The sequence below is a fragment of the Parasteatoda tepidariorum genome, chromosome 1, assembly GCF_982258835.1.
Source record: "Parasteatoda tepidariorum strain Cologne lab strain chromosome 1, Ptep-v5.0, whole genome shotgun sequence".
In the NCBI taxonomy this organism is placed as follows: domain Eukaryota; kingdom Metazoa; phylum Arthropoda; class Arachnida; order Araneae; family Theridiidae; genus Parasteatoda; species Parasteatoda tepidariorum.
The window spans coordinates 66,283,171-66,302,283 of NC_141755.1; the positions used below are offsets into that span (position 1 = coordinate 66,283,171).

The 19,113-nt window shown below is 28.7% G+C and overlaps 1 protein-coding gene across 1 annotated transcript; it reads left to right on the forward strand.

Annotated features, from left to right (window-relative positions):
* Positions 1-6,778: 6,778 nt before the first annotated feature.
* Positions 6,779-8,782, forward strand: LOC147816491 (uncharacterized). Its single transcript, XM_087156644.1, has one exon. It carries the CDS (start codon positions 6,779-6,781, stop codon positions 8,780-8,782), a length of 2,004 nt encoding a protein of 667 aa, XP_087012770.1.
* The last annotated feature ends 10,331 nt before the right edge of the window (positions 8,783-19,113 follow it).

The following is a 19,113-nucleotide window of genomic DNA, read 5'->3' on the forward strand; positions in this document are numbered from 1 at the left end:
ACATTAAAAGGTCATAAATAATGAAATATAATCTGAAAAACGTGAGACAAGTTCGCTTGAAAAAAATAATGAACAAAAATAGATTAATTTTTGTATTAATCTCTCAAAGCTGTAATGATGAACTTCTTTAAAGAATTAAATTTTTCTATTTTCCAACGAAAAAAATATTGAATGATTATGGTTTTTAAGCATTAATGTGATTATGAAAGATTTATATTTTTCCTTTTTTTTTCAAAAGTCAGCTCAAAAAGAAATAATTAGGTGTCCCTCTGTGGAATATCTGAAACAAAAGTTTCCTTTTTAAATATTCCAGATGAAATACGTTTAACAAAGATATATAATAATTTGTTTCAGTTATGTTTAAGCAAAATAATATGTATTAATTGAATACATAACGTTATATTTTTTATCAGAAAAATGATAAAATAATTTTCTTTTCCTTTAAAGAATTCTTATAATTTAACAAATATTTTGATATAACTACCATTTAAATTATCATTTGGGCCTTCTTTCTTGTCAACAATGAAGATGTTATACATTTAATTTTAAACTTTATGTATTTTAGTTTGAATAGTTCTGCTGAAATTCAATTACACTCCAGCAAGAGCTTTGATTAATTATTTATAGAATCAACATGTCACAATCTAGGACCTTGTTGCACCCGAATAATTCATAACCGCTGGGATGCTGGGTATTCATAATTATAGAGTGACAGTTAAAATTCATTTCCATCGCTTTTGGTATGTCATGACCAGTCATACAATCATCTACAAGGGGCTGAATATTATAGGTAGAGTTGTAATATTTTTAGTTACTGTAAAACTTGTATCCATGTCATTTTATTACGCAAACAAACTTTACTATATAATATAATAAAAGTTAGAAAAATAAAATGAAACGAAATTATTGCGTATTAAAGTAATATGATGGTAAATAGCACATGTATGTAAATTCATTGAGTATAAAATACAAGCAAAGTTACAGAAAGCAGAAAATAGAAAAAAGTAACTTATATAGCACCCACGAAAGTTGAAAAATAAACTGAAATGGAAAAATAAGATATTATTTTCCCCCTATTTAATATGAGGTAAATACAGCTATTCTTCAGAGAAACTTTCCGAATTAACCTAAAATCTGATGAATATTTTATCTTTTTTTATATATATTGTGAAAATTTCATAAGATACTGAGGTGTAGTGAACTATTGTTTTTCTTAAAAAAAAAGTGCATGCGCCGTAATGAAATGTTTAAAAATAATACTCATCAATTAAAAAATTACATGTTAAAAAATGGAAGAGATAAATTGCCTTTCAAGGGACTTTGCTCCGATAAATGTAATGTTGAAAAACTTGAATTATAAACATATATTATTTTCAGAAAAATTGAATTATGAGCATATATTATCCACAGTCTTAATTTATGCGTCAAAATTACCTGTATATTGAATTTATAGAATTTAAAATAACTATAATTTAATAAAAAAATTTCCCTCATTTTAAAATTTATTTATTTACTGACATAATAGAACATTAAAAGAAATAATGTGAAAAGTAGATAAATAAACAAACAGAACTTGAAAACAAGTATATATTGAAATGAAAATCAAAATTACTAACATTATTTCTAAGCGTGAAACTTATTTACTATATTAAGTGCAATTTTAATAAGAGCTCAATCGAAGCACAATAACAAAAATAATAATAAAAATTAAAATACTTATGGATTTTAAATTTTTAAAAATGTGACAGTAATGTAATATGAAAGTTACAAATATTTCAATTTTAAGCAGGGGAAAACCAAATATTTGCATACGTAGCAGCAGTTTCCCCTTCTCCCACGCTTCAGTGTTTTTACGAATATTCCTATATCACGAGTACGTATTGAAATTAACATAAAAATTGCTTGCATTATTTCGAATGCAAAAACTTCTTAATTAAGTGCAACTTTAGTAAGAACTTAAACTAAGCACAATGACAAAATTAAGAACAAAACATAAAATATTTACTAGCTTTAAACTTTAAAAAAATGTGACCAGGATGTTACATTTACGTTAAAAATGTTTTGATTTTAAGAGTGAAAAAAAAACAAATATTTTGCATACTTAAAAGCAGTTTCCCCTTCTCCCACATTGCAGTTTGCTTTCACCAATATTCCTTGACTTACATTTTCAGTAGTAAAACTTTATGACTTACCTTAAAATGCTAAAGGGAAAATGCTTTCAAGGCGAGGATTTTAGGGAAAAAAATGCGGAACCAAGTATATAAACGTCAAAAATAAATTCTTCCCTTCCATCACGGAGATGTGATTTCCTTTAAAGCGTGACATCGTTCTTCGCATATAAATGTAACAGCATTTTATTTTATGTAAAATTTTATGAGTACTTCTCGGTGTTTACTTGCATGACTGAGTGTTGATATTTAACATCTATGATGTGGTAACCATACAATCAGTTTATGGAAAATTATGTTTATTTATTACTTTTATGAAGTACTGAAGTATTTCAGATCATATGAGTATCATGTGAAATGAAAAATATTTTAGAATGGCCTTGATGATTAATTAAGTATATAAAAATAATTCTAATGAATGCAATTTATTAAATACTTTTATTCATATTGGGGTTTAACATTCACAATTGAAGGAAAAATGGTTTCAATGGTGCTTCATTGTAAGTGGGAATTAGATCACATAATCATAAAAAGTTTCGATTTTTTTTATTTTAAACATTAGTACATTTTACTTGGTTTCAAATGACACCAGACATTTTTCTTTATCTTAATAAAAATAAAGGTTAACTAACTAACTGCTGCCAAAACAATTATTACCAACTGCTACTAAAACAATCACAAAACTACAGTGAGAAAGAAAAGTTAACTTTGTAAAAAATGCCTCATATCACATAGATCTAGCTTTTGATCCACAAATATGTGTTTCTGAATTTATTTCTTTGATTTTTTCTTTAATCTTGATTTTACATTTGAATCGAAAAAAATGCGTAATTGATCCAAAATTTAAAAATTTAGGTGCATTAAATACTTATGAATAGCTCTGTATTATTTTAATTTGAATAATTTTAACTAAGCACTTGCTTAAGTAATTATGAATTTTAATGAAAATCTGAAAGACTATGGTTTTAGAAATGAGTTTAAATTTCTTAACTCCTGTGTAAACGCAATTTTAAGTATATAAGTTTAATACGATTAAGCATGAGCAAGTTTAATACTATGTTTGCAGATTTCCTGAGTCAAAATTCTTTAAGGCAGTGTTTAGTGTCGTGTATTTTGTTTATAATGAAAAACTTGCAAAAAATTGCAAATTTAATATGTTCTTCTTCGTAACAGTATGCAAAGCTCATAAATTTCAACTGAATGTTGAGACTTTTTAAAAATGCTAAGCAAACACTGCATCTTTCTATATAAAAAGAGAATTTCTATGAAATGAATCTGTTTTTTTTTTGCTCCCTTTCTTAAACATTTATTGATCTCAGAACAATTCCATTAACATGCGTAGTCATGAAAAAATATATATACGCTCTAAGCATTAAACACACTTAAAGCCATCATTGAATTATTATATGCTGATTCAGCATGTCAAGTTTTAATCGATTACTTAGATGCGTCATCGATTCATTTTAGAAGAAAAAAAAACTTTGAAACTAGAAAGAAATGCCTTTTTTCACTTTTTTATTTATATCTAAGGTATAATTAAAAATACAATGCTATTTTGAAAGGATTATTTCATCTAACCTAATTCATCTCACCTAATTTTAGTTAAAAACATAATTTTCTATGACTACTGTACCTACCTTTGACCCCTTTTAACCGATTTTTTATTTACTATTTTTTTAAGAACACAGAAATTCGAGAGTTATAAACAGTAACAAATTCAGTGCCCTTAATAGTATATTACATTGTTTTAATCTTTTACACACAATGCTTTTTAAATTTTTTTTAAGTAAAGCTATAATAAAAGAACCTTGAATGAAAAAGTTATACTACAACATTGGAATAGAAGTTGCAAAGCCAAGGGCGAGTATATTACATTAGTTCTTTTTTCACATTAGTTATAGTTGACATTAGTTTTTTATTCTTAGCAATGAATGATAAAAATAATTTTCCACTAATTCATATACTATAAGGATTTTCATTTTAATACTTATAACACTCAAATGCGTCACTAAGCGAGGGTAAATGTTATTCATTAGTAATTGTAGTCTGTGATGTTTCAGAAATAAAATTGAATAAAGAGTAATATTGTATTGAATTGCAAGCATTTAAGAAAAGAAACAACTTAATTAAAAATATCCTACCTGAAAATAATCATTTTTATTAGCTCGCGCAAAATATTTAATTTAAATGAAAAAAAATTAACTCGTTTATTCTTTTCTTTTCTAGGAAAAAGGTTTTTTATTTGCTGTGAGGAAGAAAAATAAAGGCAGCAAGTTTGATTCATGCCGACGACTTTCTGTAACATTAAGGCAATATATTTTGAAACAGTGGAAATGTACATCATTTATTAAGATAAATAGCCTAAGTCTTTTCTCTGATGAAGTATTCAGAATGGCAAAAAACAATCTTTTTTGTGAGAACTATAAACAAAGAAATACGTAGAATGTATTAAGTAACTTACTATTTTAGTAAAAGTATTCAAACGGCCTTACTTCAAATCATTTTATCTTAAGAACTCCCCATTATTTTCAGAAAAAAATCTGTAATGAAAATGCATCAACGAAAAAATTTTCTTTAAGTTGTATTTAGTTTAACTCAATAGACGTGTAAGCTTCAATTATGGTAACAAGTATCTTTTTTCTTTTACTTCTAATTGTAGTTAAATTTGATGCTTATTAATTCACACTCACTTTAAACTGTGATAACCTTATAAAAATTTTTATGGGAAAATTTTTCATGAAATTTAAAAATGCATAATTCGATAAACTTGTAACTCTGTTCTTTCGTCGTATTTGTACTACTTAATACTTAAAGACAAATTTCCCTTTCACTGCCGAAAACTTATTAAGTTAGTATAGTTTTTAATATCTGCTATAAATATAATCCAAATAAATTTTTTTTTACTCCGTTTTCCTGCGAGAACTTCTAAAAATAATTATCAAGGCTGATAAAAGCAAGATAAATATTGACAAAAATAAGATAACCTGCTTCTGCCAATAGAGATAACATGCCAATAGAGATGTTCAAGTCAAAAGCTGAATGAAAACAGTTTTCCACTATCATTCGATCAATACTGGTTTGCACTACTCTGATTGGATGATTTATATTCCTATCCCGATAGAAATATGTTCCTATTGGTTGCATCTGTACTCTCTTAAAATGAAGAGTTATTTCCCCTACTCAAAAAAGAGTTAAATTTTTTTAACTCAACTAGAGTGAAATACATTCTTATTTGAGCGAAATTCTTGCTTTGCGCTTACTCAAACTTGAGTGGTATTTATTAAGCAATATTTGAGTGCTTTTAGCTCAAACTTGAGTAATTTATTTATTATTTAATTGTGTGCGAGCTATAAGCTGGAATTTCTATCATTTTATTTTAAAAAGCAAACGATAATAAATCTAAGTAAAATTGTTATGTTCTGTGATCTAAATAGATTATGTCTTCGTTTCTATTTTACGTTTAATTTTTTTTTCTGAAGAATAAGTCATTTAATAATTTGAATTAAGAAGAATTAAAACAACTTTTAGTTCACAGAGGTATTTCTGAAGAAGACGCTGTTTTACTTTTTAGTATAAGTAGATATACCTTGCTGCTTTTATTTTGAAAATATTTTTATTTTGAATGTGTTATATGCACATTCCATTTAAATTAATTGTTTTTCAGCGTTTTTTAATATAATACTGTAGCGTATCTATGCCGGGGTACCTTTTCATAGATGACGGTTGACATGGTCTGTAACTACTCTCCCCACATTGGTGACCCGGACGTGATGTGAACACGCCTACCTTGGCAAAAACGCCCACTTTGATCTGGATACGCCTACATCGGCAGTAACGCCTACTTCGTTGGATGGTCCACATTGAACAGTTGACTTGCTACTTGTGACTGCATCATTATCCACCTCCTCACGCAGTTGCTACACAGTCTCATCTCGATCACACACAACTCCGGCTTGCATACACTCGACTGCTAAAGGCAACACAGGAGCGACTACGACTGTTGCCACTCACTTCAAGTTTAACATTTCCGTCATGTTTTCTTCTAGTTAATTTTGTATTAGAGTTTGGGAATCTGGCAATTATATTTTATGTTCTTTTTATGTTTATAATATTAAGTTAGAGAACTTACGTTACGTTGCGTTTAAGAGAATTCGATACGATTTTCATTTTTATGATGTAAGTTTGTGCATCCAGCAAATACATGTAAATAATATATTGTAAATAGTCCTATTATTCTGAGTGTTGTATTGTAAAATAAAGCAATTAGAAGCAAAAGAATCTCGAGTCATAACAAAGTGGCGTCCGTGACATAGACATTGTACTCTGCATTTCGATGTGAAATAGAAGACGGCAAAAATTACGAACAAGATATTACTTTGTCAAGGATTAAATAGGTACGAATAATTTTGAATTTTGGCTGTTTCTGTTATATCTTTTTTACGAAGTCTTCTTTTATGTACAGTTTATATGTTTGATCTGAATTAAGTTTAAGAACGAAAAATAACTCAGAATAAGTAGAGTAAGTAATAAAATTTAGAATAAGTAGAAACTGAGGGCTTATTAAGTGAATTTAGTTAATAAACCGACTAAATATTATTTACATTAAGAATATGGATGCTCTTAAAGTGAAAAGAAAGTCATTAAGAACAACTTTTACGACCACATCGAATAAGTTGGCGCAATATTTGGCGACACCGGAAACTGTTGCCAAGGATATTAATCAGTTGCACGCACTAAGGTCACAATTGCAAGATAAATTTTCTCGTTTGAATGAAATTCAAAATGAAATATCCTCAGTACTTTTAGAAAATTCTGAGATCGTTGCTGAATACGAAACTGACTTTGAAGCAGCGGAAAATTACAGAGATAACTATCTTGAACTAGATGCGAAAGTCGCAACTTTTTTAAATAAGGACTCCGGTTCCATCGCCAAAAGTTCTTTAGAGGATAATGCCGTGAAACTAAAACTACCGAAATTTGAATTGAAGACATTTTCTGGTGACTCTAAAGAATATCTCACATTCTGGAGTATATTTTCAAAAATTCATGAATCCGAAGATTTATCTGCGATCGACAAGTTCCAATATTTATACCAATCTATGGTACCCGAATCCAGGGCAGCAAGATTAGTTTCCAGTTTCCCAATAACAGCAGAGAATTATCCGAAAGCCATTAAACATTTAAAATTAAGGTTTGGCAGAAAAGATCTTTTAGTACAAATATACGTTCGAGATCTCCTTTCACTTGTTATGAAAAATGCTACTGCCGGAAAGAATTCTCCTGATTTAGCAACCCTCTACGATATGCTGGAAACAAAATTAAGAGCTTTGGAAAGTTTGGGACGTACGAAAGAGAAATTTGCTGATTTTCTAGAGCCTCTTGTAGAGTCATGCTTACCTGAAAATGATATGCGAGCCTGGGAACGGAGTAGAATTTCTGAAAATACTGATGGCGTTACCAGTCAGAGATCCCTCGAAAAACTAATGTGTTTTTTGAGACATGAGGTCGAATCTGAAGAAATGATCAGTTTAGCTCGTGAAGGGTTTGGTAGAGATAAGGGAAGTGGCGAGAAACGAAAAGATTACCACAAATCGATCCAAACAGATGAACCTATTGCTACTACATTGATCGCCAACATATCAGTAGGAAAAAACAATTGTATTTTCTGTGACTGTTCACATCTAAGTCAAGACTGTCAGAAAATAGCAGAAATTAGTTATGAGGACAGAAAATCCCGAGTTATACAAAAGAGATGCTGTTTTGTCTGCCTCAAGTCTGGTCACATGGCAAAAAGATGTCACAGTAATGTAAGATGCTTAGTTTGTAAACGCAGGCATGACACAATACTTTGTCCAGATCTACGTAAAGGAATTAATTCTTCATCTAAGGACAAAATAGCAGGTGATGAACAGAAATCAACAGAAATATTGTTTACGAATCGTCCTTCTGAACGTGAAATATATCTCAAAACAATTACGATCAGACTACGAAACAGAGACATGGAAGTCTGTGTTCGTGCACTAATGGATGATGGATCACAGCGTTCCTATATTGAAAAGAGTTTGGCTGAAGAACTGAAACTTTCTCCCTCTGGAAGCGAAGTGTTTTCTCAAGGACTGTTTGGTGGAGGAACTTCTCCTGCTTCAGAGCATAAGAGATATATGGTAACTGTTGAAAGTTTAAATCGCAAATATACGACTTCAATATCTCTTCTTGACCAGGCAAAGATTTGCTCAGAGCTACCAAGGATACAGGATAGAACTTTACTTGCTGATCTAGCTTCTCGAGGAATAAAATTAACAGATGTTGGAGAAGATACGCCCCCTATAAGAGTTCTTCTAGGAGCTGATGTACTTGGAAGAATTCTGACTGGAAAAATGGAGGTGTTAAGATCGGGAGTTTCAGCCATAGAAACCTTACTAGGTTGGACAATCTTAGGTCTAGGAAGAAAAAAGAAAAAGGTTAACTTAGTCGCATTAAGTTTGCAAAATATGGAGTTGCCAAAAGTATGGGATTTAGACGTTTTAGGCATTGCAGATCCCATGGGAAGAAAAAAAAAGACCCAACTAGAGGACGCAAGAACAATTCGATGTAGACGTCGAATAGTACCATGACACTAAAGAACTTGTGAACTATTCGTAATTTTTAATTTCTTGAAATGTTACAGCATTAGGTTTTTTGTATTGCTTCAGAGCAATACAAAGGTGGGAGTATGTTGCCACTCACTTCAAGTTTAACATTTCCGTCATGTTTTCTTCTAGTTAATTTTGTATTAGAGTTTGGGAATCTGGCAATTATATTTTATGTTCTTTTTATGTTTATAATATTAAGTTAGAGAACTTACGATACGTTGCGTTTAAGAGAATTCGATACGATTTTCATCTTTATGATGTAAGTTTATGCATCCAACAAATACATGTAAATAATATATTGTAAATAGTCCTATTATTCTGAGTGTTGTATTGTAAAATAAAGTAATTAGAAGCAAAAGAATCTCGAGTCATAACAACGACTGTGAAGTTAATACACCTCTCACATTCAGCACTCATAAAGTACGGTGATCTTAATACAGCTCTCCCGGTTTCGCACAAAAACAGCAATGATTCAACTAGTGGTATACATTCATCGAATTCTAATACAGATATAATTCTAGTGGGGGAGTACTGTAGCGTATCTACCGGGGTACCTTTTCATAGATAACGGTTGACATGGTCTGTAACTACTTTCCCCACAATACTATTCATTTAAATTATTTGTCAAAAGAATTTATTAAAATTGAAAGTGTTAAATGTGGATGATTATGGAATATTAAAAAAATCTGATTCCATGCTAGAATCTTTGTCAAAGCATGTGGGAATGTATTATATCTGATAAGAGTCTAATGGCTATATCACACGAGATAAAATAAGTGCAACTGCAAGTGTAACTGTAAGTGTAAGTGCAACTGTAAGTGTAATTTCTTCAAAAATATCCTCGTGTGATATAGAAATCACGGTTGCACGAAATATCTGCAACCGTTCAGGCAATTTCTTTCATGAACCAATCAGATCGTGTGCTTTTTATGACGTTTCAATTTTATATGATGACATATACAAATGTAAATAAAAATGGCGGCGACGTTAGGAAGAGGATGATCGGATGAAATTTTTTTATAGATGAGACGGAACAAGTTTTTAGTTTAATAATAACATTTCCTTTAAAATGAAAGCATTAAAAATACTTTCGCACTATGAGATGACCATCTCAATGCAGTTGATGTACTACCATACTAATTACGTGTGCAGTTGAACCTGCACACGATTTTAGTATCGGTGAGTATAGTACATTATTTTTGCGATAAATTTTCTCTTAAAATATTTATTTACTTTAAGCTAATAAAATTAAAACTTATTATAATTTGTTCCGATCAAAGTTTTAATTACTAGTATTATAGAAATTATTTAATAGAAATCCTTTAAAAAGAAATAATTTCTTTTTTTATATATGTAAAGAATTATACTGGCGAAAAGCTTTACTTTGAAATATTCGCCAAGCAACTCGCCAAACTTTGTTACATTATTATAACATAAAATATAATAATGATTATATTTCGTTATTTTTAAATTTTAATCTTTATTTCTGTTGATTGTAAAAGCATGTGTCCGATTATTTGAAAATTTTTTATTATTATAATTATTAGTGAAATAATTATTTTATTCTTCCCTAAGAATTCTTTTAATTTTTGAAAATCTCATTTTAAAACAAGTTAGAAAATATGTGTGGTAAATATTTACCTTGTTTCTCCCAAAGTTACCCCATTTTCCAGTAATTATTGAAAAGTATTACAAGAAAGGTAGTATATTATATATAAAAAGTAATTATTAAAAATGCAAATTCCCAATCTCCTTGTCTGTTTCTACATTCATCCCCTCTATTTTTTTTGTGTGTATGATGATTTGCATAATATTTTGTTTATAATTATTCAAAGTTGACTAATGATACTTTACTTTTTATTTATACTTCACATTTATCTTTCAATACTTAGCTTTTCTATAATGACAGTAAGTATGTAAGTGTACCTTACTAATTTTTCAATATACTTACATTTTTAAGAGTCTTCGTTTATAAATACAATTTATTTTTCTTGAAACAAATTTCAATCCAAACATAAGGACTACAAAACCAAACACACCTGCCATCTTTCATTAGTGTATAGAATAATCTTCGGACTATAATCAAAATATCTGTCAAACTTAAAATAAGTTTAAAAGGGATACCTAAGGACTTAAATGATTTCAAATTAATGACATTTAATCTTCCTTATTCTAATAATGTGTTGGTAAAATTTTATCATGAAAGTGATTTCTTTCTTTTATTTCAGATATTTCGTATAACCCTGTAAGGTTTGTTTGGTAAAGAAGGAAAGAGATGTAATACTGTTTTTATGGAAGAAATTAAAAAATAAGAAATAAAAATGAATAATGTTCTAAATGTTTCACTTGACAATAAATGTTTTATTTTTTAAATTGATTCTTGTATTATTTAAAATGCAAAGCAAAACACGTAAAAGGCTATAACAAAATAATATGATACATAAAAAGTATGTTCTTAATAAAATATTGCTTTTTTCTTAGTTATTAATAAATTTTAATCTATATACTGTATATTACAATAAATTTGTCCTAAAATAAATCCTATAATTTTTAATTAAATTATCTTATACCAATAATGAATGTTTTAAATTTTACAATAATAAAATGTAAGTATGACATTGAAAATCTTCTTATATTTAAAAAGCAATTTTACTAAGAAATTGGAAAAAATAATTTTCATAAAAGTGATATTCCTGATATGCAATGTGTAAATGAATAAAATTGATGATCCCTTCATGTAATGTAAATTAATTTGATGAAAATAAAATTCTGAGACATTGTAGTATAGACAAGTCTGACATTATTTATTATTTATTTTTTAGACTCAATTAAAAAAATAGAATTGATTTGATAGATCTAATAGTTTTGATGTTATAAATATTTTATGAGTTAAAGGTAACTCAAAAGTTTTATATTTCATACATTAAACCATCATTTCTTCTAAAGAATTATTTCAAAGGACTATGTTTTTGAATTAAGCTTAAAAAATTAAATTTGAGGAAATGCCTCACTTGATTAGATAGCAATGTCAGTTTCATAAAGTGGTATAAGTCATAAAATTGTCCTTTCTACACATGAAACTTTTTATAAATTTTCGAATTGTTAAATTATTAAATCAGACAGCTTGTTTTTATTCACATTCGATTTAGTGTTTACATAGATAATGATACCGCACTTGCCCAGCTAGCATATTAGATAGTAAATATATATAAATAAACTATGCTTTTACAGGGTGCGGAGCCAAATCTTTCAATAAAAAATAAGCAACTTTTAAGAACATTTTAGGCACTCAAATATTTTAAAGCACTAGGTAAATCGACAAAATGCAAAATAATTCTCAGACTTTACATGATCATGATAAAATAACTAGAATTTGACAAAGAACTGTTTTCCTGATTATATTAGCCATTAAAAAAATGATCAAGAGATTTTTCGGTTCGATTTCAGAGGGTGGAAAATAAAAACTTAAATTGAGAATATCTTGCAAAATGCAGCAGAGTGCAGCAAAATGCAGCATGAGAGAGCAAGAATCTCACCGAACCCAGCTTACTAGACGCACATGCGGACTCGCAAGTATTTCACCAAACCTGCAAAATGATTGGCGCTTTCATACGCTATGGACTGACGGTACGCTGAAATTGATCATGGTTGAATGAATTCTGTTGTTGTTGCTAATTTACGTCATACTAGAGCTGCACAATGGGCTATTGGCGACGGTCTGGGAAACATCCCGGAGGATGATCCGAAGACATGCCATCACAATTTTGATCCTCTGCGAAGGGGATGGCACCCCCGCCTCGGTAGCCCGACGACCTGCGAGCGAAGTTGAGCACTTTGCGGTAGCACAGTTTAACGAGGACCAATACCGCACACCCTCGGTCTCTACGCAGACTGATCCAAGTGGTCACCCACCCGCACACTGACCATAGCCAGTGATGCTTGACTTCGGTGATCTGCTGGGAACCGTGTCTTAACGATCAGTCCACTGCGGGACGAATGAATTCTGAAAACGTGAAATAGAAAAATGTGAAAAGTACGTTTTTACATAATATGTGGCGAAAATCGTCATTCCCTTTCATAAATCTCATTTTCGAAAAAGGAAAATAAGGCACTTTTTAAAAACACTTATTAAGAAAAGCACCTTTAAGGGCCTTTTAAAAATGAAAATCGAAAATAAGCACCTTTAAGCACTTTTTGAAAACGCTACGCACCATGTTTTATACCTTAGTCACTCAAATCAAGATAAAAAAGAAATCGTCAAAATTCTAGATAGTATTTAAGTCCATCCCCCTTTCACCCCCTTATCCTTTTAGGGACACAACATGAAATTCATTGATATCTTAATATCATTTTATATTATGAGGTAGAAATCATAATCCTTTTTATACTATGCTACTTCACTAATGGGGAAATAAAGTTTGCAGAATTTTAATTTGCTGCTGAAAAAAAGACTTAACACAAATACAAATGTAAAATATTAATTAAAAATCAATCAATATTCTACAGCGTCTTTACGAATATCGTGGAGAAACTATGATATAATAGAATCATATGATAAAATTAAATATGAGCCAAAAGTAAGGATAAATAAAAAAATATGATAACCCAATTACATGCAACCGTTCAGGCAATTAAGCAACCCTATCGGCAACTCCGAACAATTGCGCTTAGAGTTTCACTTACACTTGCAGTTGCACTTATTTTTCTCTCGTGTGATAGAGGCATTAGAATTTTTTCAGATTTTATTTTAAAGTCTTACCATTTTATTTTAATATAATAAATTTATATCCATGTTTTAGTTTTTTTGATGTATAATTTTGGTACAAAGCATTTCTGGATAATTAGTTTCATATCATTCTATACTTCTTTTATAAAAGATATTTACGAAATTATTGTTCATACAGTCTATAATTGCTGTTATTTAAATTGCTTTCTATTAATAAAGTTGACTGTCTTTAATTTATGAAAGTTCACATTTGCAACATCCATTCATTCAAATCAGAATCTTCAGATGTTCAGTGCATTTTATTATAAATATATCATTCAAGGAAAAAGTGGAAAATATTATATTTAAAAAAATTAAGCAGTATTTTGAATTCTTCTATTTTTATCCTGCTTTTAGCTTTTATTTAATTGGAATTCAGAATTAATACTATCTTCGTATTTCATAAAGTATTTATCACATTATACAAACTATTTTTCCCTTGTTACTAGCATAAAAGTTTATAAAGTTCAATTTTCGAGGCAAAATTGAAAATGCAGAATTAATATTTAATTAAAGGTACAATGCTAAATAAAGTATTTGAAAATGCGAATAAACTAGAATTTTACAATAGTTATAGATTAATAGTAAAAAAATAGGAGCAAAATTAAAAATAATTATTATTATGAGATATGGTTTAATTTGAATTTGTATACCTCCCAGCTGAAAATAAACTGTAGTTTTTCTACAGAACTTAAGTAATTTCGTAGTTTTTCTAGAGTTAACTGCAAATTTTCTGCAGTGCAATCTTAACTGTAAAAACACTGCAGTTATTTTGCAGCTAATGCGAAGTAATTTCTCAGTAATTTATTTCGAAAAAACTTTTAGCTATTGTCTACAAAATTACTGTAGTTTAAGTGAGTTCACTTTAAAATCAAAAATTTAGAAAAAACTGAAACTTTAAATCCGTGGTCATTCTGCAGTAAATTTGAAGTAATTATGCAGTTATTGTTTCAGAAGTATACTTTCTGATGAATCTGCAGAAAAACTGTTACTTTGCATTGTTGTAAAATTGAAAGAGTTTGATGTCTTCAATCTTGCTTTCCTGGCTGGTATATTAAATTTTAATAATGTTTTTTCTTCTTTTTTCTGTTTGATTATACATTAATTTCTTACAATTAGGTAAAAATTCTAAACATATATATTGATAACAGAAATAACGTACACTATCTATATTCATAATAATAGCTAGCATTATTGCATAACAAAAATTATACTTATTTCTTTCTAATCAAAACAAATATACAGTTTGGATTTTAAACAAATTTATATCAAAAGAGTTTGTAAAATTGAGTTTGAAAAAGGGTATTTAATCCAGATTTTTTAGCTTCAAACATCTTCTTCAAAAATTTATTAACTTCACTTAGTTTCAGAAATTTGTCTTACAAACATTTAGGCAATTTAAAACAATATACCTTTTTTATTGCTTGAAAATAAAGCTTTATAAATTAAACGAATAAATTTGTTCGAAAAAAATAACTCATGTTGTTTTCAATTGAACCTAAATGAGCATAATATTTATAAAACTGCTTGCTTTAAAAATTCGCTTAGAGCTCCTTACTTTTAAAAATTAAACTTAAAAGAAAAATGACAAAACTTAGGGGAAAGAAGAAAAAAAACTCAAATCTACAGTGGTTAGGAATTTTCATAAAAAAAAAAAACTCTTAAGTAATAATTCATTTCATCGTTGTTTTGCCGTATACAATCAAAACAATTGGATAACCATGAAATGCTGCTATTCAAACTGTTAACTCTGAAAAAATTTTTTAACTGTGTTTTCGCCTTATTTGATTTAACAAATAAAAACTTTATCCTCGCCAACAAGACCCAGCTCATGAAAGTAATTAGTTCTTTGTAGCCGTCTTGAGGCAGGACTGTAGCCGAGAGGGTTAATCGGTTAAGCTCAAGACAGACGGGAAGCGAGTTAAAATCGCAGGTAAAACAGTGTTGATATGCTCACAGCGGAAACTTTCACAAGTACTATACTATCTAATTGAATATTTAAATTCAACAAAAGTTAGGATTAAAAAAAAAAAATCCTATCTAAGGCGTTTCTTTTTAAACAAAATCTATAGTATTTTCTATCGCTTACGATAGATGGCACCACTAAATACAAATATTTTGTATATTAACAGTAAAAATTTTGACTGCAATTTACAAACTGAAATACTGAAAATCGCTCAAACACGAGTTAAAATCACTCAAGTTTGAGTGAAAACGATCCACTCAGGTAATACTGAAAATCACTCAAACTCGGGTGAAAATAACTCAAGTTTCAGTGAAATTTTTTTCACTCAAATTGAGCTATTTCCTTTTAACTCTTTCACTTGAATGATTTTAACTCAAGATGAGAAGGCCGGTTTTTTCTAGATGAAAGAGTTAAATAGCACGCAAGTTGAGTTATTTTCACTCGTTCATTTTAAGAGAGTAACTGATTGTTCATTGATAGATTTCCAGTGGACAGCTAAGTGATGTTACGTCAGCTTAGACATCTCTATATCAAAACCGGAAAATGTGAGTAATTTTTAGAATAGAGCGAGATTATCATTAAGTTTTAACTGTGCTGAATTTTTTAGGATATAACTTAAATGCGGCATAATATTGAATATGTTTTTTTTAAAATTGCCTATTATGTTTTACAAATGAATTTTTACCGTGTGTTTGGAATACAGCATAGCTGTTTACATATCTGTTTAGCTGTATAGTTGTCTGTTGACAGTTTCATAGTTATTCTCTAAAACTAAATATCTTCGTTCAATGATAAATTTCGAAAACATTTCACTGTTATAAATATCAGTCAAATAGAAGTGATTAGAATTCTTTTGATTAAAATGTAAAAGTAAATAAATAAACAAACAAATAAATAGATAAATGAATAAAGCATTCAACCATTATTTATTGTTGATCGGTGATTCAGTAGTTCAGAAATATTCTTTATAACTCGTTTATAGAAAATTGAAATTATTTTTTAAAATAATAACCGAATTTTTGAAATATAAGATGAAAATTTTTAAAAAATATGTACCGAAATAATTGAAATAATAAACAAAAAATAGTTTCATTTAATAGAAAATTGCTTACATATCATTTTTCACTTTATTTATTTAGTAGATAAGAAAGTAACATAAACAGCCAAAAGCAAAACTGCATCTAAAAGAGAAGATACTTAAATCTTACTTAAGAATTTCCAAGAAATTACTGATTTTAAAAGGAAACAGTTATATTATTAATCTTACATGAATAATATATTTCAGTAGTAAATTTTAACTGAAATAATGTTTGATTCCATAGTAAATATGACATGTCTCAGTTATATTTGATTTCAAGACATTATTTTTGTACTTTACTTCTACTTTTATTTAGACTTCATATAAAAAAAAAATTATATTTTCAAAGTTCTTGTAGCATAATTATAAGTAATTAAAAGTTGGAAAGAAATGTCTCAAAAATACTTAATTAGATACGAAATATAGTTAAAAGCATTTAAATTGGAATAAATCTTTAACTTTAATGTAAATAATAATTAATACATTTGAATTTAGAATATTACTTTTGTACTTGATGTTACTTCTACTTTTATTTAAGTTTCCAATTAGTTATTTTCCGATGCAAAATAAATAAATAAAATGTTATAGTCCGAAAAACAAAATAGCATTTGAAATTTACAAGATTTTTTGGCATACTTTTAAGCTATTAAAAATTTTGAAAAATTAAAAACATTTTATTAAATATAAAATATAGTTAAAATCACTTGAAATGGAATAAATCATTCTTTAAATTTAATTAAAATATAATTCATAATGAACTTAATACTATTTAAAGTAAATGGAATTGTATTAACAGTTTCTTGACAAAATAGTTTTAAAAAAAAAATCGTTAACTATGTTTTTAATGCTTATTATTCACTGAAGTAAAGTGAAACTCTTTTGAAAAATACTAACCAATGACTTTATTCAATACCTGTGTAAAAGCAATAAAACAACGAAGTTCTCATGCGAAGATGTAATACTAGAAATTTTCATAGAATTCACTCATACATGCATTCAATATGCTTTCTTTGGAATCAATTCTCTGGACAATACCGTTGGATAACAATAAGAAATTTGAGAAATAGGACTAGAAATCTTTAAAAAGATCTTTAACAAAGAATTCTGTCAACCAAAAAGACTCATTTTAACATCCTCGATCACCGTGAAAGTACGCAAGAACTTTTTAACTCTTGAAAACCAGCAGTGTTTTAAATTTGAGTGTGGAAAAGTGAAAAGAGTTTCCACAAAGATGTCCAAGAAACACAAATAAAGTAATACGGTAGTTGAACTGTGGACTTAGATTTCACTTTTTAAGCTCCTGACAATCGGCGATGTTAGCAATTTGAGTGAGATACATCTCAGAAGTTAGGAGAGCTTTACAAAAGGAATTTTTGAACAGAAATACAGTGGCATATGAATTATCCACATGAGCTTCTATTTTCGGTCTCAAAACAAACAACGATATTGATGATCAACAATTTAACGACCTTATTATTTTTAGAAAACTGTCAGAAAAGTGCCAATGATGATAAAACAAAATGAAGATAAAACAAAGGAAAATTACAGACGTATGAAAAAAGGGGGGTAAAGAAATATAATAATAAAAAAATAACAAACTGGAAAAAAAGCATAATTTTTTTTAAAAAATCCGGAAAATAAAAGATATAATCTTTTCATCAGCCCACACAATTATATCCGCAAAAAAGAGTACTTTCTGATATTGTATTAATATAGCCAAAGCAAAATATATTAATACAATAGTGTGAAGAGCACTCGAAAAAATTTTTTTTACAAAAAATACAACAAATTAAATAGAACACAATAAGTAAAAATATATAACGCGTAAAAACAGAAAACAAAATAAGATAAAAAGAAAACGAAAAAGGAAAAAGCAGAATAAAACATAAACTATAAAGCGAGTAACGAATTAAAATATACTTACATGAACGGGAAATTTTTTAAGAATGATTTAAAAAAAGATTTTCATAAAAAGATTGCCAGATTGCAAAATATGAAAACAAAAGTGCAAATTGAGCGTAACTAGAGGAGTTTCGTTTTAAAGTGCCGTTCCAACTGCATTGCTGAAGTGCGCTTGATATGTTAGTTACCAAGGATGGGCCCGAAATGGATGTGCACAAAGTAATGTTATACTATAAATAGATAGCGCTGACATCTAGTTCAAGACAAACTAAATATCACAATTTTCATTAAAAATTGTCTGCTGCAGCCATCTAGTGCGTTTGACGCTTTAGCCCGAAAATATCAGGGGCATGAAAATTAGAAGACGAAAGCTCAACTCGTGGCCTGGAAGAGAGTGAGGGCAAAGGTTTAAATGGAGGAATAGTAAAAGAAATTTTAAAAACATATAATACAGTGGTCTTATAAATTATGAACTTAATTATGAATCTAATTGTGTATATATTAAGAAACTAAGAATGTATAAATTATGAATCTAACTCTTTAAACTTCTATGTTAGTAATCTAAGAAAGGAATCACAGGGGCAGTTCATCACGGATATAAT